The sequence below is a fragment of the Xiphias gladius genome, chromosome 21 (genome assembly GCF_016859285.1).
Source record: "Xiphias gladius isolate SHS-SW01 ecotype Sanya breed wild chromosome 21, ASM1685928v1, whole genome shotgun sequence".
In the NCBI taxonomy this organism is placed as follows: Eukaryota; Metazoa; Chordata; class Actinopteri; order Istiophoriformes; family Xiphiidae; genus Xiphias; species Xiphias gladius.
Window position 1 is genome coordinate 19,191,434 of NC_053420.1, and position 25,181 is coordinate 19,216,614.

At 41.6% G+C, this 25,181-nt stretch overlaps 1 protein-coding gene across 1 annotated transcript; it reads left to right on the forward strand.

The window, feature by feature from the left end:
• Window positions 1-153: 153 nt before the first annotated feature.
• Window positions 154-25,165, forward strand: LOC120783309 (retinoic acid receptor gamma-like). Its single transcript, XM_040116209.1, has 8 exons — window positions 154-322; window positions 18,663-18,811; window positions 19,724-19,865; window positions 20,001-20,164; window positions 20,325-20,501; window positions 20,740-20,944; window positions 21,184-21,342; window positions 22,007-25,165. Exons 1-8 carry the CDS (start codon window positions 154-156, stop codon window positions 22,333-22,335), a joined length of 1,494 nt encoding a protein of 497 aa, XP_039972143.1. The 3' UTR covers window positions 22,336-25,165.
• Window positions 25,166-25,181: the final 16 nt, after the last annotated feature.

A 25,181-nucleotide genomic window follows, 5' to 3' on the forward strand; every position in this document is an offset into this window, starting at 1 on the left:
CAGCCCGACGGCAGACAAGCCAGCAGCTGAGAGGGGGCTGAATGGCACCGGCCCATTTCAAACTCAACAGAGGCCCCTGACCAAGACTTGGGAAGAGCAAAAAGCAAGACAGTCAGAGAGAAGACAGCTGAACCATCACCAGCACTTCTCACCATGGCAACCAACAGGGAGCACCAAGTGCGTCACATGACCGGCTTCCCACGTGCTATGTACCCGTTCACCTTTAACTCCATGAGGAGCCACTCCCCCTTTGACCTTCTGGCCAGTAGCCACCTCTTTGGCCGGTTCGGGGCAGACCTTCCCAAAGAGATGGCTGCATTGTGTGAGTTACAAAATGAATTTATTATTCCTTTACAAAACTTACACTAACAGCTGCAGAGACTTGTTATGCTCCGTTGAAATGGAGTATAGTCCTCCGAAAGATGTGCATTTATTATAATTTTTTCCATTTGGTGCATTACATCAAAAAGGAAGAAGTTTCTTTCACATCAACACACAAGAAGATGCACAAAGATGCTCCTAACTGACAGAATCTCATTCTATTCAGCTTAATTGAGCTTAATTCAGATTCCAGTACAAATGTGGCAAAAATGCCTTTTATCATCATGAGGAATGAAACTAGTCCAAGGTTCAATCAGGAGGCAAAAAATCCTAATCCCACACCCCTGCACATGGCAAGATAGTGTGCCGAATTTCCATGTCCTGATCAGTACTGTTTTGTGTAAAACAGTGGCGACGCTCCACAATTTTGGAAAAGGCTTAAGGGCAATTTGAGGTTATGATCAGGCTTTAAATCTTGCACGGAGGAGAACAGAAGAGAAGAGAAGATCAGAGCAGAGAAGAAAAGAGTAGAGAAGAGAAGAAAAGAAAAGAAAAAAGAAAAGAGATTTTTTTCCATGTGGTAAACCAGGCGGACGGCAGAGAGGGTAGATTGTAAAAAACATACCATAGTCCCCTTTTGTAATGTGCTGCTCTTCATGCAGCAAATCATGACATTACAACAGATAGCAACAGAAATTTCCTTAAAAGAGGGATGAGGCTTTTGGCAGATGAAACCGTTTTTCATTTCAACTTGCAGAAGCTGCGTGTTTGGATAGAGACAGATAAAGTTCCCATTTTGAGGCACAGGGGGCGCTACTGTCCTTCACTAGGAAGAAAGACTGAGAGAGAGTGACTGCAAAAGTTTATACAAAGACAGAGAACATTGTGTCTTTTGAAAGTGAAGTTGATTTGAGGACTGAACGACACGGCTATAATGTACTAGCATATGAGATATTATTGTATTATTTAAGTATATAAGATATAATATCATTAATACCCTGAAAAAGGGTTTACTCCATTTCTTATATTTCCTCCTTTATTTCTCAGTTGTTCGTAGCTTTAATGATGTCACAGCACTCTTTTACTGAATCTGCATTCAGGTATACTTTTAGTTCCCCGTAGCGTGAGTCTTGCATTGGTTTCAAGTTATGCAAACTACAGTTGGACTTGCTTTGAATTCATATAAGGGAGAGACATATTAACTTAAACTCAATGAGTTGCAGTGATCAGAATAGGTGTACACTCCAGTCATAGAACTCTATATTCAACAAGGGTAAACCTTAAAGCATTATACTATTTTTGTTTTTTTTTTGTTAGTCTTTGTCTTGTTTGTTCGCCTTACTTCAAAGAAAGGTGGGAATCATTCAGAAAAAATCCAGAGAAGAGAAGGAGAACAAGTGAAACAAAGGTAGCATGTTGTGGTGATTTCCTCTTGTAACAACTGATAGTTTTCCCCTTTAAAATACATTTTTGTCATCAGGTACCATTTTTGGAATAAGCCAGGCCACTCTCCTAGTTTGCCTTACATATAACGATTTTTTTTAATTATTTTATTATTATTATATATTATTATTTCTCCTGTACACTGCAACTTTTTCAGTTTCTGAAAAAACATGCAGGTACCTGCAGCTCAAACCTATTAGCGTGTGTATATGAACACACGCATGTATCCTCAGGTTAATCACGTTTTCTACATTTGACTTCTGTATGTATGTTGAAGTCACGCCCCAAACTAGCTGGAGTAGCTCGTATCCATATTAATCTCTATACTGATCAATGATCTGTTGACTGTGAAGTGTCCAAATCAAAAACCGTCCATGTTTGTGGAGTCTCCCACATCCCGTAAGACTGGCACCAGTTTTTGGAAACACCTGCTGAACACACACGTCAATTCATGTGAGTGCATGCGAGTGTGTGTCTGTGTGTGCGCACAGATAATGTGTTTGCCGAGCAGCTGTTATCTGTTGATCTCCAGTCGTTTCTGGTGTCTCGGGCCCAACAAGAGGGAGTTCAGCAAACTAGTAGCACGCGGTATGTGATTACATCTTTGACATGTTGCCTCTGGGACTTTTATATTTACATATACAGACAGCAACAGAAAGACATGAGAGACCGCATTATGTCAGTCAGGAGAGATAACAATGAAAGTAGTCACACTTGACAAAGCAAAGAGAGTCTGTCAGGTACTTACAGTTTGTCTAAATCAGTCAGATTTATCTATTTATTTATGTATTTTTAGATTTCAACTTTATTTGATAGTTGACGGTAGAAACAAGAAAGAGTAGACTGTGAGAAAGATCTGGAATCAAATGTAGGATCACAGATCAATGGCAAAACCATCCACCACCACATGTTTCATTTCTTAAGCTTGTAGTAATGACACTACAGAGTAACCTTAATGAAATTATCAAAAATGAATCCATTATCTATCCATTACCAACACCATTTATCCTTTGAGGATCACGGGGCAGAGTACACCTTGGACAGGTCGCCAGTCTATCACAGTGCCGACATATAGAGAAAAACAACCATTCACAACCTAAACTGCATGTCTCTGGACTGTGGGAGAAACCCATGCAGGCACGGGGAGAACATGCAAAATCCACGCAGGAAGGCCCCGGCCGGCTGGCAGGTTCACATCCAGACCCTTCTTGCTTGCCTCCTTACCTTGTCTCCCCATCAAAATAAAATAAAAATAAAAATAAAAATCCAACCTCAGTTAAAAGTTTATTTCTGTAATTTCACACCTTGTCTTGTTTTCATAGGGTGTGTGTGTGTGTGTGTGTGATAGAAAAGGGAATTGTGTAAGACAAACATGTAAGTGAATGTTACATTTCAACATTGTCAAAATAGTTTAAAGGTGCATTACCTAAGTTTTGTAGCCAAGTTAATATACCCACAGAGCAAAATCATAATACTATCTGTATCTGTAGGCAGTGGACGCTGAGTTCCTGGCTTTAGCATGTTCATCCTCAATCCTCAAAAACTCATTGTACAGCAGAGCGTCATTATTAAAGAATTTTGCATCCATTTTTTTTTCTTGTTAACAACATTTGGATTTTGTTCTCAGGACTGTACATCATTTCATTCATAAAAGAGCTACTGGGGGGGGGCTCTCTGACCTGGCTAGATTGCTAACTGACAGGAAACATTAACGGACGGTTAGTCAGACTTAAAGGTTCACACTTGTACCTGATTTAAAGTAACCTGTTCCACAAGTGGAGGTAAAATCATTGGCCAGAGACATGCAACACACACACAAATGAACACAGACACACATAAGTAATACTATTACTAATTTAGCAAGAATAAGGTTTATTAAAAAGACATATTTGTAAAACTGACTCCTGTCTCATAAGTGTATGCAAACCATTCCTCTGGGGAGGTTTAAATACGAGTGGAGCAACGCAGCTAATGAAGTAAGATCGCCTCTCTGTTTGGTTTAAGTGCCAAAGTGACTGATGCTCTTTGGTGGGGAGTTTCAGGTCTGTTGCACTGCTGAACACATCGAGCGTGATGCATAGGACAGTGAGGCCGGAGTGTACTGACCACACCCTGAGTACACTTCCACCTCACTGCGCTAAGGTGACAGTGTCAACCACTGGAAGACAGCAAATACGAGATGTTTGTGTAGAGTTAAGTTTCTTTTAATATCAGTTTAATATACAAAGTGAATGTAAGCTCACTTAAATATAACAGGAGGTATTCACAGCTTTTCACTTCTTGTCTGGTAGTTTGTTCATGGCGCTCTTCACATCATAATGTGGGAAAAGAGCTGACAAATGTGTCCATCAGCTAGATTTTAAAAAATGATTTTCCCCCATGTAAACTGATAGTTGGTTGTGGCAGCCAGCCAACAAAGGGTTTCTTTGCTGATTATTTTCAATGAGAAAGAAACCATGCAATTAATGAGCCCATTCTTTACCATTAAGGGAAGCTAAAAAGAAAAATGACTTTTCTCTCATAAGTGCAAAGCGAACAAAATTATACACAATTACAGTAGAAGTTTTAGTGGGATTTACTAATTAATTCAAACCAGGTCCTAATCAGTGTGAGACTGGACTGGACTTTGTTCCCTAATGAGATGAAACTCAAAGCATCCCTGGACTTGAAATTAGCGGATATCCACATCAAAAGCTCCCTGCTGTGTATTTAGTCATACAGTAATTTCTCTCTTCTTCCCCTAATAGCAGGGGGAATTAGTGCAAACACACAGGGAATTCTATTCGGCTAATGCTTGTCTGCCCAGTGCTTCCTGGAATTGGTGTCAATATATGATAAAATCTCTGGACTTTCTCAGTAATAAGTAAATATTACTCTCGATCCATATTCTATCCACATCTAAATTATTTTTAGTTATGAAAAGGAAGAAATCTCCCTGTAGGGCTATCGAAAAGAAGTGTATTTTTCCATAATGAACACAATGTCTTTTTGTAATTTCTGTACTTGTCACATCTTGTTCTTTGTCATGTTTTGAGTGTGTGTGTGTGTGTGTGTGTGTGTGTGTGTGTGTGTGTGTGTGTGTGTGTGTGTGTGTGTGTGTGTGTGTGTGTGTGTATGTGGTGTGATATTAGTAACTTGAACCTAAAGGCACAGAGCGAGGCTTTTGTGTTTTTCTTTGTTTCTGTCATCACAGGCACTCTGTTTAAGCACATACGCACATTACGAAAACACACACACGCAAACACACAGAAACACACACATTTCCACTGCCACTCTGTGGGCTGCACATTCCAACACCCATGAATATCAGAAACCAGCAGTCTCGTGCTCCTTGCCTCACATTTTGTGACTATATTTGTGCGCTTGCTGATGACCGCAGTGAGACTTTGTGCAAATATCTGAAGCCGAGCTGGAGGAGCTGCTGTTGGAGACACAGACAGAGAAAGAAAAAGAGGCCATTGTTCAGCTCTGTGTGTTTGTGTCAGACATGAAGATGGGATGAATTGCTGAAGAACCTGATTGTGAATAGTTGTAATGTGACTCGCTCCTCTTACAAGTTGTGTGTGTGTGTGAGAAGGAGAAATGGACACGGCTGACTGGAGAGTCCCGTGTTTTAAGTTTCAAAGGCAGAGAGCTGCAAATTGCCCAACTAAAAGAGCGCGAGTGAGCCCATGTTTTGTTAAAAGTGAAGGAAAATGAAACAATTTTTTCTTCTTCTGCTTCACATCCCCCCCCCTGCATTTGTGTTTCTCTTTCCTCAAAGCAGCAACAGGGGGCAGGGTGCTGCGAGGCAGGGGGGTGGGGGGTGGGGTGGGGGGGGGGATGCTTGGGTAATTGTCTCAAGGTGTGGAGAGAGCTCAGCAGGCTGATATTGTGCAGCTCTGCTCCCTGATGTGTGTCATTTGAGTGTGTGTGTGTGTGTGTGTGTGTGTGTGTGTGTGTGTGTGTGTGTGTGTGTGTGTGTGTGTGTGTGTGTGTGTGTGCGTGCGTGTCTGCGTGTGTCTGTGTGTATGTTTGGGCCTGGCCAGGATGGTGAAAGACAGGTAAAAACTCTACTCAGTTAGACCAAGAAGAGAAGGGGGATTTCTAAACAAGCACTCCCAAATGTATTTTTAAAAATGCAGAAAGGACGTATCCTATTATCTCCCAAATAATAATTAAAAAAAAATGGATTCAGGAGGTTGGGGCAAATATAAACAAACAAACAAAACAAAAGGAGAAAAACAAAATTGAGAATTATAATGCAGTATGAGGAGTACGAGGCCACAGGCAGGACAAGTTGGGAAGTCTGTGTGTGTGTGTGTGTGTGTGTGTGTGTGTGCGTGCGTGTGTGTGTGTGTGTGCGTGCGTGTGTGTGTGTGTGTGAAGGGGAGTGTTAGAGCCCCAGTGGGGCTTTCTTCCAGAGTTCATCCCTCTTGAACGAGGGAAGGAAAGGGAGGAGGTGAGGCTGTCTCGTATACAAACTATCCAGACTCCGGGCCAGTGTGGTTCGCCTGCAGCAGAGTCACACTTCAGTGTGACTGCAGTGTCCAATAAGCTCCAGGAGGGAACATAGCTGAATTCATTTGAACAGAATTGAAGGACTTAAATTAGATAGCCGCACATGCCAAGACCATATGGAAAAGCAAAAAAAGAAAAATCTTTAAGAGACGAATAAAACTTCATGTGGTAGAAATGGATGGATAGCTAAGAAAGAGAGAATGATGTGTGGACTGAAACAAATTACAAAATTGTGAATCATTATATATTTATATTATATTCATATAATAAAAATGTAATAAATATAGTTTATTAATATACATATATCTAATCTAATTTTGAATTTAATTTGAATAAAGTCCTTGTGTTGTATTTGATCCATGTTGAGCACCCTGTCTTTCTCTTCTTTCTCTCTTCTGTAAGACTTTAATTTATCAGCCTGTAAATTTTAAAAACTTCCTGTTAATTCTTGTTAATTTCTTTGGAAGTTTCCTGGAAAGAACTACGCAGTTTAGCACTAACATAGGTAAATACAGCGTTCAGTTCATTAATTCCAATAAGGTGCCAGTGCAGAGCAAGGTCAGGTAAACATGCAAAAGCAAGCATACAATACACAAGCATACAATTCAATATATATAAAGCAAAAAGTTTCATATAATAAATTAATAATAAATTACTACTGATCTGGGTTTAAAGTGGGCAGTTCTTTAAAGGAAATTCCTCTGTAAAACCAGCAGCTCCATAGAACTCAATGCAACTAACTAACAAAACTTTGCCTCTATGTGGTATTAAATTTTTTTTCAGGAAACTTTCAAGAAATTATCAGGAAATAATTGGCCTGTAAAATAAAGCGTTACCCTCTCTTCTTTATTTTGTTTAATGGGCTTCTTTTTCTGTTCTTCTGTACTTATTAATACCCTGTTTCATTTTTTATTCATATACACTTATGGCAATAGTAATTAATTTAAATCATTATTTATTTTACGGGAAATTGCATGAGCTGACTGTGTGTGTGTGTGTGTGTGTGTGTGTGTGTGTGTGTGTGTGTGTGTGTGTGTGTGTGTGTGTGTGTGTGTGTGTGTGTGTGTGCGTGTGTGAGCCGGTGTGCTCCTGTGGTCACTTAGACCTCAGAGAGGCACTTAAACCTACTGTCCCTGTACAGAAACCACAGGAGAGCATCCTTTCACAGTGAAAGCTGGGGAAATTAGCAAATGACACCCTTACTAAACTGCCACTATCCCAGCCCTTTTCATTCTTGCTCTCAACAGACTCTGTGAGGTGGGAGGGTTTTTTTTTTTTTTTTTGCTAAATGTGGCAGAGCTGTACTGTTTGGGAGAAAGGCTATTTGTTCCCTTCCTGTGTGCAGAACAAAAAGAAAGTTAATGCTGAAAAAAAGAGAAAGAAAGAAGAAAGAGTCGAGGATGGGAGTAGGGGAGGTGAGGAGTGTTTGTTTTCATCTGCAGAATATGAAATATGAAGAGGCGAGTTGGAAAACTTGAAGGAGAAAAGAGGAAGGGAGAGAAAGTTTGTCGCATGGCAAATCAGAAAGCAAGTACACCCCCCCCCCGGGCAGTATGTCCCTCCCTCTTCTCCCTCCTCAACCCCACCTCCTTTTTCTCTGCCGGGAGAGCATGCAGATAGTTGGCTGTGCCTGTGGTGAAGTGTGAGAGGCCCAGAGAGCCGGCAAGAGGGGAGTGCAGATCAGTTGCAGCAGGCGGGCAAGCAAGTGATCTGGGAACACAGAGGGTAAAAGTAGTTTGGGTTGTTGAACAGAAGTAGGGCAAAGAGAGAAGAGTCAGAAAGACAGGATTTTGTCCGTCCAGAGGACTTAGCTTGGAAGAGACAGGGCAGGCCGTCAGGGGGCAGTGGCAGGGGCAAAGACGGACAGACAGGGAACACCTGGACCAAGCAGGGCATTGAGTTACTTTGAGTATCAGGAAGCTTTTTACAGCTTCTCTCTCTAAGCTCGGCTGCAGAACAAAAGCAGAGGTCTGGGGTTGTGTTGGTGTAATTTGAGGGGAGCATGTTTGACTGCATGGAGGCTCTGGGGCTGGCCCCACGGCCCCTCTTTGATGTATCCGGACAAGGCTCCTGCATGCTAGGGAAGGCCACCCCTTACTTCTCCAGCCTGGAACCCTTCGCCTGGGCCGGGAGTAGCAGCATTCAGTGTGAGTACTCTACCTCGTCCATCAGACTGCAGAAAAGCAGCTGTGTGCGTTCTTATCAGAGTCCTAGTTTTGTTATCATAGAGCTCTCTGCACAGGAAGAGTCAGATTCCTTTCGATTCTATGCCTCATTCTCACCCCGCAGTTTGTTTGTTTATGTGCTTAGTGTGCTTTTGTGCATGAGTGAGTGAGTGAGTTGGGGAGTTCATATGTATACATCATGGTGTTTGTTTTCTTTATGAGTGACTTCACATGATTGACAGCATCTTAAACAATGCGGGACCTGACCCGACAATGTCTCCAGAAAACAACAACCGCCAACGTCCTGAAAGGACCAGCACTGACAGATTGAAGGCAAATGGGCCCTGGAAATCACATGGCTGTGATCTGGCCAATAAACTCCAACACAGAGTCACAGTTACCTACACACAGATGGTTTACAAGAGATAAATGAAAATACCAATGGACTGAATTATTTCACCTCACGAGAAGTCTCTATGCAGTTGGCGGAATTACTCAAAGCCGGGATTCATTTTAACAGTATTCTTCACAAAAAAAAAGAAAAAGATGACGGTAATAACGAGAAGTCGATTGTCGATGGCCTGTTTCCTAACTCCACAGGCTCGACATTCTTTTCCCATCTCTTCAAAAGACCTGAGTAGACAAGGCACAGATTGCATCAGGTATTAAAATACAGTGTTGGGAAAAAACCCTGACCGCCACACTGAAGCAGTCACACACAGACAAACACTGCAGAGATAAATGAGAAAAGTACACTCTATCTGGCAAAATAATAAGCAGACCTTTTGTTATTGTCATGGAGTCCATTTTCAGACTCTGTGATTACACTTGGCTTTGTGGCTTGGAAAATCAAACATTGACTCTATCTATCTATAGAAACTGACTGGCTGCAGTCTATTCATATGTGTCACCCGACTGAGTGCATAGTTTTTATTTTCAAAAACTACATGCTCTACGCTGTGCATAAAACTACAAACGGCTTGGGATGACCCCCACTGAGCACCTTAAGTCTGTTTATCTTAGTAATTATTTAGATACCGGGGTATCAAGCACTGTCAAGTCCACAGTGCACTCTAATGATGATGCATGAGCAGTCAGGATGACAAACAGCACAGCAGGACCTGTTTCAACTCGCTAAGGAGCTTCGCCAGATGCCAGGCTGAAAGACAAATGTCCACAAGTGCTCATTAATCATGTTTTTTTTGGTATAAAAATCGGTTCAGTTTCTTTTTTTAGCTGTGAAGGTTGCATGTCTAGTGTCAGCCAAGAAAATACATGTATACAGATTTTTTCCACTTGGTATGAAAGATCCAAGAAGATATTCACCGACTAATCAGAGGGGTTTCTGTGGGGGGGGGGGGGGTGTCAGCCCTCTTTGTTTCTAAATAAACTGTTAACCTAATGGACAGTAACAGGCAAAGAGCTGTTACATCTCACATCTGGCATTCATACCTTTATTTCTTTTTCAGTTTTTGACCAAAAATTCCAACTTTTCTCTGACTACAGCTTCTCTAATTTGACTTTCTCGGTTTTATATCTTTGTAAACTGAACATTAAGGGGGTTTGGTTGAGCAAAACAAGACGTTTGAAGATGTCAATTTAGGCTCTGGACATTCATCACAGATTTTTTTGACATTTTACAGACTAAATGGTTAATCTATTCTTTGAGAAAATAAAAGGCAGATCAATAGATATTATACTTTTCTACATTTGCTGGTAGTGTATTTTTTTTTCTCAAACTGGGTTTAACAGAGAGGTAATTTAAGCCATGAATTACAAGATTTTAGATTTCATGTAATTTCAGTCTGACTAAGGGATTATAAAAATAAAATTAAATAAAAAAAAATCTTATGAAATAAAATCTACTTTACCACCTTTCTTTGATCTCCCCCCTTGTGAAAAAAAAAAATGCCTCTGACCCCTTGACATTGACACCTTTGGATTATTGCCCCGTACCAAAACTGCAAACTGACTCCAGCAGGATTATGGTTGTAGCATACTCCCATAAATTGTTCTATAGATGATCACCAGCCCTCATTGGAAAGTGAACACATATGATTAGATTGCTTTTGCAGCATTGCCTCAGTGCAGTGCTGCAAAAGCAGTGCACATGTTTGAAGATGTTAAATTCCTGAGAGCATTTTGGTTTCTGTGTCTCTTTGACACATGCTTTCTCTTCTCTGTCTGTGTCTTAAAAGGGGGGGGGGGTCTTTTCCTGTGTTTTTTTTTTATGTGAGACAGTTCAGCACCTCTCTGCCTTCCTTTGTTTCAACGTCAGGATGCATTAAAGGGAGTGGGGACATGCCAAAGTCTTTCCGCTCTCTCTGTCACGCAGCCTCTTTTGCAATTTCTCCTCTGTGACATTTTATTTTTTCTCCTCTTTTGAAGATCCCCTCTTCCTACACTTTATCTCTCCCTTCCAATAGTGTGTGTGTGTGTGTGTGTGTGTGTGTGTGTGTGTGTGTGTGTGTGTGTGTGTGTGTGTGTGTGTGTGTGTGTGTGTGTGTGTGTTCCCTCCCGGCAATAATGTGTGTTTATTCTTTGCTTACACATGGCTCATCTTACATGCCTTGTGTTATGTAACCAAGAGCTTTTAATGATTCAATTACAATTACAAAGGGTCGTTTAAGAGATTAGGCTGTGTGTAGGGGCATGGGCAGTTAAAAGAGACAAGGGCTGAAGGAAGAGTAGAGGGTTGAAGTTGGATTTGGAATTGAACCCCCCGTCACTCTTTGTATGTTGGTGTTATAGGACTCTCCCCTTCATTCAGTGATAATCTGCTTTTTTCCTGGCACCCTATTCTCTTTAAGTGGATTCTTCAAAGCTAGTTTAACAATAGACAATCATATCATCACACAGGAGGAGAACAGCTAATATAATACAGATGCTGTTACTGCCAATAGCTGATAAAGCAAGAAGATTTTTGCCAGATTTATGAGATAAAAGTAGTTAAGTAGTTTTAGAGAATGTCTGTATGTTGTGTTTCTTGGACTAGAGGGGGCTCAGATAATTATTTTGGCTGTACCTGCACTAGATCACTAGTCTTGAATAAAATCTGTGTCACTAGGTTATGAAACACTGGCTGGCAGAGTCACTCCACAGAGCATCTGGATGCCTGTGGGCTGTCTCCTGCTAACACTGTCACTTTCTCAGCCCTGGTGAGAAAGAAACTGCACTGTGAAGTCCAAACAACCTCCGCAGACCTGGAAATTCAAGTTCAGTGTGTATGACCTTCTCTACAAAAAAGGTTTTCTTGTAGCTGTAATAAAACCTCTTTGTCTATCCCTTTGTGTAAAACACAATAATATTTTAACAATAACCAGATAAAGGCAATTGTTATAGCCATAATAAGAAAGAAAGAGTGATGGTATTATTATGTGATCTGGAAAATTTACTATCTTTAGATGCTCCTTTACCTATATTGATGACATAATGACCAGTGGCTCTCAGTTGGACTAAACTGGTCTTTTTTTTTTTTTTTTCAACCAAGGGGAAACAACACAGTAACTTAACAACATAACTTTTTTTTTTTTACAGTAAACCTTTGAAATGTAGTGTATTACCAGCTTTTGAAGAATTATCTTGCATCAAACATGATTTTACATAGACTTGAACCCAGAAGAAGAGAAAAGAGTGCTGCTACCAGCAATTCTCTGATTATTGCCTCTGCCACCCTAACATCTACTTATCATACTTGAAATAGCTCAATCAATAGATCTAGATTGAACATATGTAATTGCAAATTTCTTTTCGTGTGAGAATGTGCCAGAGTAGTTGCAGAGAGTGAACAAAAGCAGAGGCAAAGCAAACTTTCTATCCACAAACAGTGGAGTGGCCAGTGGTGGTCAGAAAAATAAAAGAAGATCTCAGGTTACAATCCACCCTGCAAGTAAGACAATTTGCATCAAGATATTCTGTGAATTTAGAATTTAAAAAAATTAAGAAATAAAAACATCAACAGCAGCTAAATTTCAGTCTTATCACATTTCCTCCTGTTTTTCACAGCATCAACATGTTTCCTGTAGACTGCCACATACCACGCACCCTGGTCATAAACAAGATTATCAGACAAATAATACTCAATTGTCGTGAGTCATGAAAAACACTGTAATCAAATTATTACTCTAATCTGATTATTTGCAGTAATCAGGTTACAGTTTCCGTGTTAACATCTTGGATTTACCTTCGACTCTGCACGCCTACAGACTCATCTGCTGGGAATGTACACATGGCAGATGCTGCAGGTTATCCAGAGTGGATGAGTTGATCTGACTGAGTTGAACTTCAAAAATTTAAAAACGATTAGAATGGGATGTTTTTGTAATGGCAGTACTCAAACAAAAGCTGCAGGGAAAGAGACAGTCCCAGGCTGCTGATTGGTGAATGTCCCTGACTGAAACAGCTTGAAACCAACATCTTGTGAGGTTCAGTGGGTCGTGCTCAGACTTGTCTCTGATTGTGCTGTCCCAGCTTCCAGCCATGTTTCCACATCACACTGACATTAAAGGCTGAGTTTGGCCTTTGATGATTCTGAACTATTAGTGTGTCTTATGAACCATTTGCAAAATATCCCACAGTGTGCTAATTTTGTACACACTGGCTGCAAAACTGTTGTTTAGCTGACAAAACATGTTTTTGAAGAGTCCCTTTCAAAACTAAAGCTTTTAAGCTTAAAGTGAAAAGCATAACTAGACCATGAAGCTCTTTAGTATACAGTAAATGACGAGATTAAACTTTTCATTTCATTGACATACATGATGAACAACTTAATTTATTTTCATGCCAAAATGCTTTTATTTAAAATCCTGGGGTTAGTAGCACAGGGTGTTTTTGAGGAGCCACGTTGGCTCCCAGTATTAGCAGTGGTAGTAGAGCTGACTCTGACTCTCTGATATCAAAAAAAGGCAGAAATGGGAAGATGGGTTTATCGGATGTTTTAAAAAAAGAAAAAGTGTATTGTGTGTATGATGATGAATGGGAAGGACAAACCCGGATTTAACGACCTGTCCTGTAAGCGTACCCTCCCCAACACACTGCAGACAAAGCCAAACTCCATGACCATGGGGAAAAACACAGAATATAACATGAATATTGTTTTCCAGCGAAACCTTGCCTTGCATCACACATGGTCGAGCTCCACTGAGTGTTCCTGACTATTTATTTTATGCTAATTTGGCCCAAAATCTCCTCTGTACATCAGAAATCGCTGGGCAAGGTTTACAATGGTTTAAGAATCTGCAGGTTTGAGGATTTGTCCGGGATTTCTGTCTTTCTTGTTAGTCCTTGTGCAAATGTGTGTGTGTGCCTTTGTGCATGGTAGCTTGTGTGTTTGTGTGTGTGATTGTGTGTCTGCCTCCTTTTTTAGTGTTTGGTGCTGCTGTTTTTATGGAGCCATCTCCTGGACAGTAGCCTGGTTTTCACAGCCTTTCCTTTAAAAGGCGCTCCCAGTGACAGGAAGGACTCCTCCTCCTCCTGCCAGGGCAGGAAGGCAGGAGAGGACAGAGGGGGGAAGAGGGTTATTAGCAAGGATTGAGCTGGGGGGCTGGGGGACACTGGTATTGAACTTAGAACAGCTGATGAAAGGGATTGTCACTCAGGTCTCCCCCATCTCCTCCCTGCTGTCGTGGTAATTACTCACTCAGCATGTTTGAGGTTGACACTCTCACCCACTGTTTATCTGCTCATGAATTACAACTTGGTAAAGTAACTTTAAGCATGACTCATCCATTTTATAGCCTAATCTAAAATATAGACCAGGTCGCAAAAGCAGAATTTAATTCACTAGTGGCATTAATTTTACCCGTGGAAATCAACTCAACGAAGACATTTTTGTGTTATGAGTGTTCAGTAATGAAGGACACTTATTCCACTGTTTTCCTCCCCCTCAGTTTCTGAGTGTTGCTGCACTCAAAGTCAGACTGAAAACCATCGTACGCTGTCAACTCGACCCATGGTCCCATGCAGCAGCCCACACACACACATATTCACATGCGCACGCACATTCCACAGCATGCTGCTGAACATTTTGTGAGGCGAGAAGTTATGTAAAAACTGAATTTGCCATCCGAATTCATCTGCTGAAAGAAAAAAATCACACAAGTATTTCTCAAATGTCTGCTCGGGCTCAAAACAGAACAAAAGAAAAATTATTACAGCTTAAGTTTAGTCACTATTAAACTCTTCTTACCATTATCCTCTGTTCCTCCGTAGTGTGAGTCTCTATAGAGCGCGCGCCCCCCCCCCCCCAGGGCCAAAGTCTAGTCCAATGAGATGTGCAATGTTGGCAGGTTGAGCCAGGCTGAAGGCCCCTATAGGCCATATGTCGCACTGTTTCATCCACACAGCCACTCCAAGAGGAATGAAAAGACACTCTCAATATCAGTGTAAAACAAACCACATGCTCACTCTGTTCGACTGTTTGTGAACTGTATGTATATTCAGGCTAATGTTAACGCTCGATGACACATGGTGTCAGTCACTGTGTTTTCATGCTTTCATGTATTTGTTAACACAGAATGATGGATCCGTTCTGTCTTGCTGAAACATCAGCTTTCGCACCCAGAACAGATCAGCACTGAGTGGTGATCAGTGGTAGATGCCAAACGCACAGGCATACAGCTGCACTGGCTTTCTGAAGCCTAAAGACATTCATTTTCACATACTCTTGGAAAAACTGAACAAGTACAACAAGTTTGAAAAGCTGTAGCCGTGTCCCACATTCGTACGGCATATTAACCCCAGGTAGGGTTTGAGAATATGCTGTGTTCACATTCACTGTATGCAGATGTTAGAACCACGTGCTAAAACAGTGTAGTACAAAGATTAGTAGTGTATACAATTAGTGTGTAGTGAGTATTTGGGCCAGGTGGTTAGAGTAGCTGCTGTTCCCGCTTCCGTGTTGCCATATTTTTTATAGTCAACATTTTTATGATACAGGTTCAGTAAACTCTACTCGGGACTGACATCTTGATCCCTTGAGTTTCAAGATATCCGGGCATCAGAGCTGACAAGGAAGGTTTCTGCTTTCAGAGGAGCTTCTGTTGTCTAAACAGGGATGTGATGATCTGACAACAAACACGGAGTAAATGGAAGGGGAGGAAAGGGGGGGGGGCGCACACACGCAGAAACACAAGTGGATCAGGTGAAGGAAGGGCCTCCTAGAGGACAATGAGAAACTAGAGTGGAAAATTCATCATGTGGCAGGTCAGATTTATAGTTTAGATTGCATGTGAGGCACTGCATAGGAGACGTATCAAAGGTAGCTGATGAAGCTGATTCACACACGTCATCTTGTCTCTCGTGTGTCCAATAGCGGTGTGCTGATTGATGTTGTGACACGCTAAGGGGTGAGCTGTAAGTTAAGAAGGGAGAGGTGTTTTTTCAGGCTGAGGCTGAGCTCAGTTCAGGGTGATGACAGCTCCTGACAGTTTTTGGCTCCTCTCCTTCTTTCTCCACGCCAGGTAAAGTCCCCTCCCCACCCCCTCCTCTCCTCCCTCCCCTCCCTCTCTCTTGCTGCCTTCAGCCCAGTGTCTCTCACCCTGTCTCTCTCCCTCACGCTTCTCTTGAGTCACATCCCTCCTCGCCCACTCTCACCGCCCTCAGACGGTGTCAGTCACTACCTCTCTCCTGGCGCCAGATGCAGCTTCTCTGTTTCAGTGGGAGCTATTTTTCCACTTGTTCCTTCAAGGCAGTTTTTTTTCATTGTCGGTGTTACTATATAAACAGAAAACAATGATCAAGTTACAGTGCCACTCATCCAGCTCCTCCCCCTTTCACTTTACCTTCCACACCTGGGCTCTAATGCCCCAAAACTGACTACATAATAGTATTAACCTTCTGCTCACCAAGCAGCTCTTTGTTTACTCGTAAACCTGTGTGGGAAACATGATTCTCCAGCATACGTGGAATAACTTCAACTAACTTATTGTTGGAGAACGCTGGGTGTTATTTGCAGGCTTTTTGTGGAGCAAATGGTTGGGATAGGCAGACTTGATAATCTCATAGTATGCGTCTCTGCCCGACCACATACATCATTAGTTGTACTATGAACGTATCCTCTAGGGCTCTAAGTGACATTGTTTTCATTACAAACTACAATCTCAATTACTTTTTCAATGAACTGATAAATTGTTTGGTCTATAAAATGTCTAGAAATAGTGAAAAGTGCCAGATGCAGATTCCTAAAGTTAAATGTCAGTATTGTGAAATGCATCTACTGGGGGAAAAAACATTTATTACAAAACAAAATAGAGAGGTCGGCAGCACCGAATGACTGAGTTATGACAACACATTAGGCAACTGAACACTGGCTGCACCAGCAGACTGCTAGGTATTAGTCATTATTTGAATGAGGGAAATAAAAGGAAGGATTTAATGTTCATATCAGCACAATACATCTATGTTTTGAGTTACAATGTTTTAAGAAGGCCTGGAAATCTATCATAGCTGTGTACAAGTTAAAAATGACATTAGCGTTGTTTAAGCCTCCAGAGGGGCTTTAAAACAACAACAGAAACGTTCAAATTTATGCACACGTGTCATTTAAAAAAAATGATCGGCTGGTGGTGTCCCGTGATCCCAGTTGGTGTGTTTTGTATTTCCATTTCAGATTGTGCTCACTGAGAGAAACGGTGTTCACAGTGAGGCATATACACACTCTATTAAATAATTACAGACTTACATATAACTATGTCAAAACCAGGTACACACACAACAAATGATCAAGTTTAAAACATGTTTGTTTTTTTTCTCCGTTTCTTAAAACATGTTACGATCACTTGAATGTTGTGTCAAATCTAAACACAGTTTTGAATGTTAAAACAAGCTGCTGGTCATGTAGTTAGTAATGGCCTTCTTCAGTCAAGGTCAAAGTTAAATGGTCAGGATTTTATTTACCTCTCGGCCACTGGGAAGTTTCTGTCCTCTGCCTCACCTCCTTCTCTCCCTTTCTTTCTCTTTTCATTTTTTCCCTCTCTGTTTTTATTAGATTATTCCTTTGTGCCTTTTCCTCACTGCTTTTTGAAACCTTACCACTCTTGTTAATGACAAGCTGCGGGTTCAGGTTGGGGTTGCTGCGGTGGGGTGGGGACCACATTTGGTTCAGTCTTGTGCTATCCATTGAAGGTGACAGGAGGGGCTGTGACTCTGGGTTTTTGACCCCAGATTCTTTATTTTTACTAGGAAGGGATCCAAGGAAGGAGCTGTTGATGTGAATAGCTGCCCAAGGTGACTGGATCCCAATAAAGAGACCGTCAGCCTGGCCGGGGGCCTCCTTCCCATCCCAGCCACAACCTTTATAGGGTCCGCTTATGAGCCCGGGCAGCTATTAAACCCTGTCCAGCCTGCACTCAGGAATTTAGGACCAGGAAACAAGGGAGTGGGGGTGGGAATGGGCAGAGGGAGGTGAAGTTGGGGTGACTGAAGGTGAAAGTTGAAAGGCATGAAGGAATCTGCTTGTTCTTTAGTCATCACCTTAAAATCTTTAGCAGGTGTGTTACTTTTTGTACACATCGGTTTTAATCTCAGTATAGGGAACCACAGTTTTAATCAGCTGGGCGTACTTGCCTCTGCGCCTTTTTTACATTGTTTGTTTTGAGCGTTTTCATTAGCAGCAGTTGAATGACTTCGCCTGTGGCCGGCAAATGGTGTTATACAGTGCGCCATTTTATTTAGAGGGACAGCAAGAAGGCACAGAGGGAGACAGCCGAGTCCAATAAACATGCTGCCTCTGTTTGTTCACATGGGGCTGGAGGTATATAGGTAGGTCTGGTTGGACAGCCGTTCAAATAAAAATGTGAGCTTGTGCATGTGTATGTGTGTGCGCGTGCGCACAGACACACCAGCGGATCCAAAAATTCAGATGTCAGTCAAAAAGTCAACAGAGGTATGCTGCTCCCCCCTCACCAGTAAAAGGAGAAGCCAATCAAATCTCAGCTGCCAATCAGCATTTTATCAGCGGGGCCATCTGGCCATCAGCTAATTGTGTCTCTTTTAAGGCTGTCAATCAGCAGTGTCCCCCCTCCCTTTTCTCTTAAAAATGTCTGCCTTTGAGCCTGCCTTCTGGCTCCAAGGGGTCGCCTGCATGGGGTCGGTGCTTGTTTGTTGACCAGTCTCTCTTAATCAGTTGTTGTATTAGCTTTCATCATAGTTTCAAAGACTTTAAGAACTTATGTAAACAAGATGCTCTGATATAATAAGAGGCCTCAAATGTTTCTTTTCTTCCTCTCTCTGCAGCGGTGGAGACCCAGAGCACCAGTTCAGAGGAGATGGTGCCCAGTTCTCCCTCTCCTCCTCCTCCTCCTCGGGTCTACAAACCCTGCTTTGTGTGCCAGGACAAGTCGTCTGGTTATCACTATGGAGTGAGCTCCTGTGAGGGCTGCAAGGTAAATGAAGCCAGAGACACATTTAGGCACATAAAGGCTTTACAGGACATGTATGAATGGAACAGCAGATGTCCATTAACTAACTGCATAGCTACAGTCCTGGTTGAAGTCATTGGCACCCCTGAATTTTAATTACATAGGAAGGTGTTGGGTTTTTCAGCAGGACAACGACCCAAAGCACACATCCAGTAGCACAAAAGAATGGTTGAAAAGGGAAAGATGGACTGTTTTTAACCGGCCAGCAGTGAGTCTTGACCTAAATCCCATTGAAAACCTTTGGAGGGAGCTGAAATCTGCCATTGCAAAAAGGACTCCTGCAAACTTAAAGGAGCTTGAAAGCATAGCAATGGAGGAGTGGCAGAAACTAACAGCAGACAGGCGCAAGAAGCTTCAAGGTGCCTACAAGAAACGTTTTTTGACGCTGTCATTGTTGCCAAAGGTTCTGCAACCAAATATCAGTGAAGGGTGCCGATAATTGTGTCTGGGGCACATTTTGTGTTTGTATTATATCACTATATATGCAAGTTTTATTTTTTATTTTCTCTGGTTTAGTAACCTTTGACATTATATGAAATATTTTGATTATACAAAATTGGTTAATTGGTTAAAGATATTCTAAATTCTGTACCTAAAATTCAGGGGTGCCAGTCATTTCAACCAGGAATGTATAATGTTTGCTGTTGAGAAAGCCGCCCTCTAGTGTATCCTTACTAATACTGCACACTATTCATGCAGAGCCAAACAGTTGGCTCCTGTGTGACCAGCAAGTGGTTACTGTAGCAAAATTAAATAAAACTGTTGACAAATTGTAGATTTAGAGGTTGAAATCAAATGAAAAATTAAACACATGAAACTCTTTTTCCTGTCATGAAGCAGTGTACGAGGCTTTTTTTCTTTTTTAATCGATCCCAGGGTTTCTTCAGACGGAGTATCCAGAAGAACATGGTGTATACCTGCCATAGAGACAAGAACTGTCAGATCAATAAAGTGACCCGCAACCGCTGCCAGTACTGTCGGCTGCAGAAGTGCTTTGAGGTTGGCATGTCCAAAGAAGGTGAGTGTCTAAGACAGTGAGGGGCTCAGGTAAAATAATCCTTCCAAGGTTATCCTTCACCAATCAAGAAATGGCAAAAGGGGAGTTGAGCTTTTTGAAAGTTCAACGGATTGTGTCGCCTCTTTTTACCTGCAGCGGTGCGTAATGACAGGAACAAAAAGAAGAAGGATGTAAAGGAGGAGGTGGTGCTGCCAGAGAACTATGAGCTGAGTGGAGAACTGGAGGAGCTGGTTAACAAAGTCAGCAAAGCTCACCAGGAGACCTTTCCATCTCTGTGCCAACTCGGAAAATACACCACAGTGAGTTTTTTTGTTTTTTTTTTTTAAATTCATAATCATATCTACCCCTAAACACTCCCAATCCACTCAAGCATTAGCTCACCGCTTTGCCAGGAGGACAAACATAGTATGGACTCTGCACAGCCACACAGACAGAAGTGTCCCTCTTTCTCTCTCCCAGAATTCAAGTGCTGACCACAGAGTACAGCTGGACTTGGGCCTGTGGGATAAGTTCAGTGAGCTCTCCACTAAGTGCATTATAAAGATTGTGGAGTTTGCCAAGCGGCTACCAGGCTTCACTACGCTCACCATCGCTGACCAGATCACCCTCCTCAAATCTGCATGTCTGGACATCCTGGTATCAACCCCATGCTCCTATTACTTCCTTAACCGTTCCCCCTTCCACCACTTCCACCTCCCTAACGCTTTCTCATTTGTCATGCTTCTTAACTTGTCAATAGGATACAAAAATGTGATTCTGAACAGCTGCCATAAAACTACTTTGGACTGAAGTTCATCTTTACATTACTAAATGTCCACTTTTGTCCTTTTGTCTCTGTGTGTTTTCTCCTGTCTCATTTTCTTCCTCTACTTAGATGCTGAGGATATGCACCCGTTACACACCAGAACAGGACACAATGACGTTCTCAGATGGCCTGACTCTCAACAGGACACAGATGCATAATGCTGGCTTTGGTCCACTCACGGACCTGGTGTTTGCCTTTGCTGGTCAGTTGCTGCCTTTGGAGATGGACGACACAGAGACGGGGCTGCTCAGTGCCATCTGCCTGATCTGTGGAGGTAAATCTGGGCTACTGTTTTGTTTCAGTTGACATTGCTTCCATCTGCAGTCATGGAGTTGTTGATGGAAAGGAACCATGACCGAGATCATTTCATAGTTTAGTAACCAGTCAGTAATTTAAAGCCTTTAAAAGTGTTGCTTTGTCTTACTGTTTCGCAGTTCCCTCCCTATCATCTTGTGTGCTATTACGTAGACTGTTACTATTTCCTCTTCACAAACTTCCCTCTTGCCCTCTCAGACCGTATGGACCTGGAAGAACCGGAGAAGGTAGACAAGCTGCAGGAGCCGCTGCTAGAGGCTCTGAAGATCTACACCCGCCGCAGACGCCCGAACAAGCCTCATATGTTTCCACGTATGCTGATGAAAGTCACAGACCTCCGGGGAATCAGCACCAAAGGTCAGCTGAGGCTTTGCATGTCAGAACCTCAGTATAGAAGTCGAGCTGGCTATCAAAGCAGAAAAGTTTTCTTGGTACAGACCGAAAGGCATTTGTAGCACTGAGTATTGGCAACTTTAAAATCCTGAAAGTTGGCATCAGATGTCTGGTCAGATTTGTGTTTTTGTTCACTCTTTCCTTTATCAGACTAGAATAAAAATGTGCCATTTTTAGAAAAAGTTCAGGTGCAAGCTACTTGTCTTAAGAGGTTAACACTTGACATTATTTTGGTATCAGCATCAGACTCAAGAATTGGATCGGCACTAGTATAAAAAAAACAAAAGCAAATAATACCCAGCCCTTTTTAGGATATCACAGGTTTAAAATAACGAAGCAAATTCACCTTGGAGAGAAGAGACTTGATTAGTAAAATAAAATAAAATAAAATAAAATGATTTAATATCATTGTATCCTAACGTCCTGCGAAATAGCAATTTCAGAGAGACTATGCCATCACCTGCATATATGAAGAACATGGCAGGGAACAGGCATGTTTTCCTGAAAAGAGATGGAACTTGTCAGTGGTTCCTTTAAAAAGTGAAAAATTGGACATGTGTGAGAGGGTTCCTCCTATTTTCTCCTCCTATATTTTATAACAATTAAGTAAATACACATCTGTCTGTAGGTGCAGAAAGAGCCATCACACTAAAGACGGAGATTCCAGGGCCCATGCCTCCACTTATCCGGGAGATGCTGGAGAACCCTGACGCCTTCGAGGACAGCAGTGACTCAGGGGACAGCGCTGCTGCCGCTCCCCCCGCCATTCAAGCCATCAAGCAAGAGGAGAAAGCCACGTATGAGTCGGCCGTCGAGGAGGAAGAGGAGGAGGAAGAGGACGACTACTGGGATGAGGAAAAAGAGCGGGGGGTGGACAGCGACGGGGAGCTGTGGGGGGAGGCGGCGGCGGCGGCGGCGGCAGGGCAAAAGAAAGGTGTGACTGGGAAAACACAGTGAGATAGACACAATGACGCTGCTTCCTCCTCCAGATCCCTGAGCCCTCGCCCAGCTATATCTCCAAAAAAACCTCACAGAATTAGGCTCTTATACAACAACATGTTGCATACAGCACATATTTACATATACTGTACATAATTTGGACTGAGATTCAAATGTGTTCAGTTCAGCATAAGAAACAAGGAATGGGAGAAGCAAAAGCACTAAATGTCAGTGGGTTGAGGAGAGCACCATTTGAAATCACTGTGCCAAAATGAGACTGTCTAAAAGATATTTCAAAAGTGTTTCGTCCACACAGAGAGGAACTAGAGGTGGTGGACAGAAGAAAATGCACTCCTCCGCTATCTATAAGGGCTATGCTTTGTATAAAATTGATGGTAAAAGTACATTGTAACAACAGAACTCTACGTGGTGTCCATTTGCCGCACGTCTTCTCGAAATTCCTTTTATCACTATTCAGAGATATGCTAATTATTTTTTTATTGTATGGTTTTCCAAGCATGTACACATTTTTCTGTTTTTATGCCTGTTTGTGGGACTCTGTTTTGTTTTGTTTTTTGTATATTTTTCACTGGGTCCTGCTCATATTTGTCTGGATATAGTGTATGTGGTTTTCAAGTTTGTCTTTAAACTTATGCATTTCTGCTTTATTGGACACAGTATAAAGCAATAGCAAAGGTAGGAAAGAGCAACAGCAAAGCGAGAGCAAGGTCATGAGCAGGACTCAAACTCACAATGTGACAAGCACATGATAATTAGGTTCACCTTCTAGTTCATGAAAATCTCTGATGGTTCTAACATCTGAAGGAAAATATTAATGTAATTTCAACTCTGGTGCTTTTGATCCAAATAATATTCTGACAAAGAATGCAAAACAAATATCTCCACCTCTCGACAAAAATAAACACTCAACAACAATCAAAAGAATCTAAAGGGGAGTTTTAACGTCAACACACAGTCTCAGGTTGATTCTATCAGGCTCACGTCTCACCTGTCAATAGAGTAAGAAAACTTTCGGTGTGAATGCTCCGACGTAACTTCCCCATCTTCAACAAAAAAACTTCTTACTTCAAGGAGTAGGAACAATTCACTTGCTGTACTCGCCCTTTGTACAGCAACCAGGTATAGGTAAGCCATAAGATTTCCTTTTGTGAGACTGAGCAAAAATCATCCGAACAGACAAAACCCTGAAAAGCAGTTTACTTCGCAGAAAACCTCAGGTGTGTGTGTGTGTGTGTGTGTGTGTGTGTGTGTGTGTGCGTGTGTGCATGAGTGTGTAACTGAGAGTATTTACCAATACACAGAGTGGTGTTGTACAGATGTGACATTAGTGTCATTACCGCCATAATCCACAGCCAGTGTTTATGCAAATGTCATATTAATAGTATCTTAAAAATGCACACAAAATGGCTTTTGTAGCCAAAGAAACAAAATGTTTTGTAAAAGATTTAAAAGAACTCACCCAAAGGCTTCTGGTGGACAGTAGGACATCAATGCAAGCTGATCAAAAATCACAGAAAAAGCAATAAATACTGCACTTCACATCTTTGAGGTTGCAACCGTCCAACATAAAACGCAAAACAAATAATTTACATTGGAGGACTTGCCTGCTGTAGCATAGGACCATAGTTTCAAATGATGCGTGTTCATGTGCTCTGTATCTAATGAGCGATGCAGAAACATGGATGTTTTAAAAAACATAGCTATAATTCTTTTTTTATTGAAACTATACAACTTTCTTTATGCAAGATGTATAAAATTGTCATTATTTGTGTATGAAAGACTACGCAAGTCTTATTGAACTCCTTAGTAGTTGTAAGGGAAAAAAATGCTCCATCAGCAAGGTGTCCTTCATGGCATCAAAAACATTGCAACAGTGCAGCCGCAACGTTGTTGATGCAGTTTATCGATGTGTGGGATAAGAGTTTCAAGTGTTTCAGCAGAAAAACAGCTCCTATATGACCATTGGGGCGATACACCAGCGGTTTTCAAGTTAGATGGGTCTTTAGCACCAGGTGTAAAGCCATGAAGTACACAGAAGTCGAGTAACGTATTAAATAATCAACACTGATGCCATTACGATGTTTTTTTAGACTCTTAAATTGTGATTTTGCTATTACAGGATAGAAACATCACAGCCACGTGACAAAAGTTATCCTCTGTGTTTTTCCTCACTCTGTTTCTCTTCCTCTGTCTCACTCTCACACACACAAACACACACACAAACACACAGACGCACACAGTCAATATTTTGCACATCATCAATTCTGCATACTATGTTATTTAGTATTTAAAGATGTTTCTACGTCACATAACCATAAATAAAAAAAGTATATAACGATAACAATAACCAAAAACAATACATGTTTTTTCTGTTTCTGTTTCTTTTCTCAATTTTGAGCTGGTGCAATAGATAAGCCTTGCAAGAGACCACAAAGGCCTAGGCTCTAGACAAAAGCATGTGAGTAAATAAAGACAATAAGACCAAAGACAGACATTACATTTGGTCAAAAACACAATCACAGTAATGAATTAAAACGTTCTATTAGGGTCACTGATGTGAAATGTATTCGCTTTGAATTGTGGGATGGAGGAGATTTCATGATCTCAAATTACCTTTGAAGCTGGAACCATTTGTGTTTTATATGTTTTGTTGTTGTTGTTTTTAAGTGATGTCTTAATTTTTATAAACAAAGACTCTGTAGCGTGTAAATAACTTGTCTTCATGTTCAGGGATTCAGGCACCTCATGATTTGACTTATACCAAAACAGCTCTGATACACATACACACACACACACAAACAAACACACACACACACACACACACACACACACACACACACACA

Excerpts from the sequence above, each read along its gene's own strand:
- LOC120783309 (XM_040116209.1), top strand. The coding sequence starts at position 154 with ATGGCAACCAACAGGGAGCACCAAGTGCGTCACATGACCGGCTTCCCA. Across the intron at positions 19,866-20,000 it reads GGTTGGCATGTCCAAAGAAG|CGGTGCGTAATGACAGGAAC; the intron begins GTGAGTGTCTAA and ends TTTTACCTGCAG. Across the intron at positions 20,945-21,183 it reads CATCTGCCTGATCTGTGGAG|ACCGTATGGACCTGGAAGAA; the intron begins GTAAATCTGGGC and ends TTGCCCTCTCAG.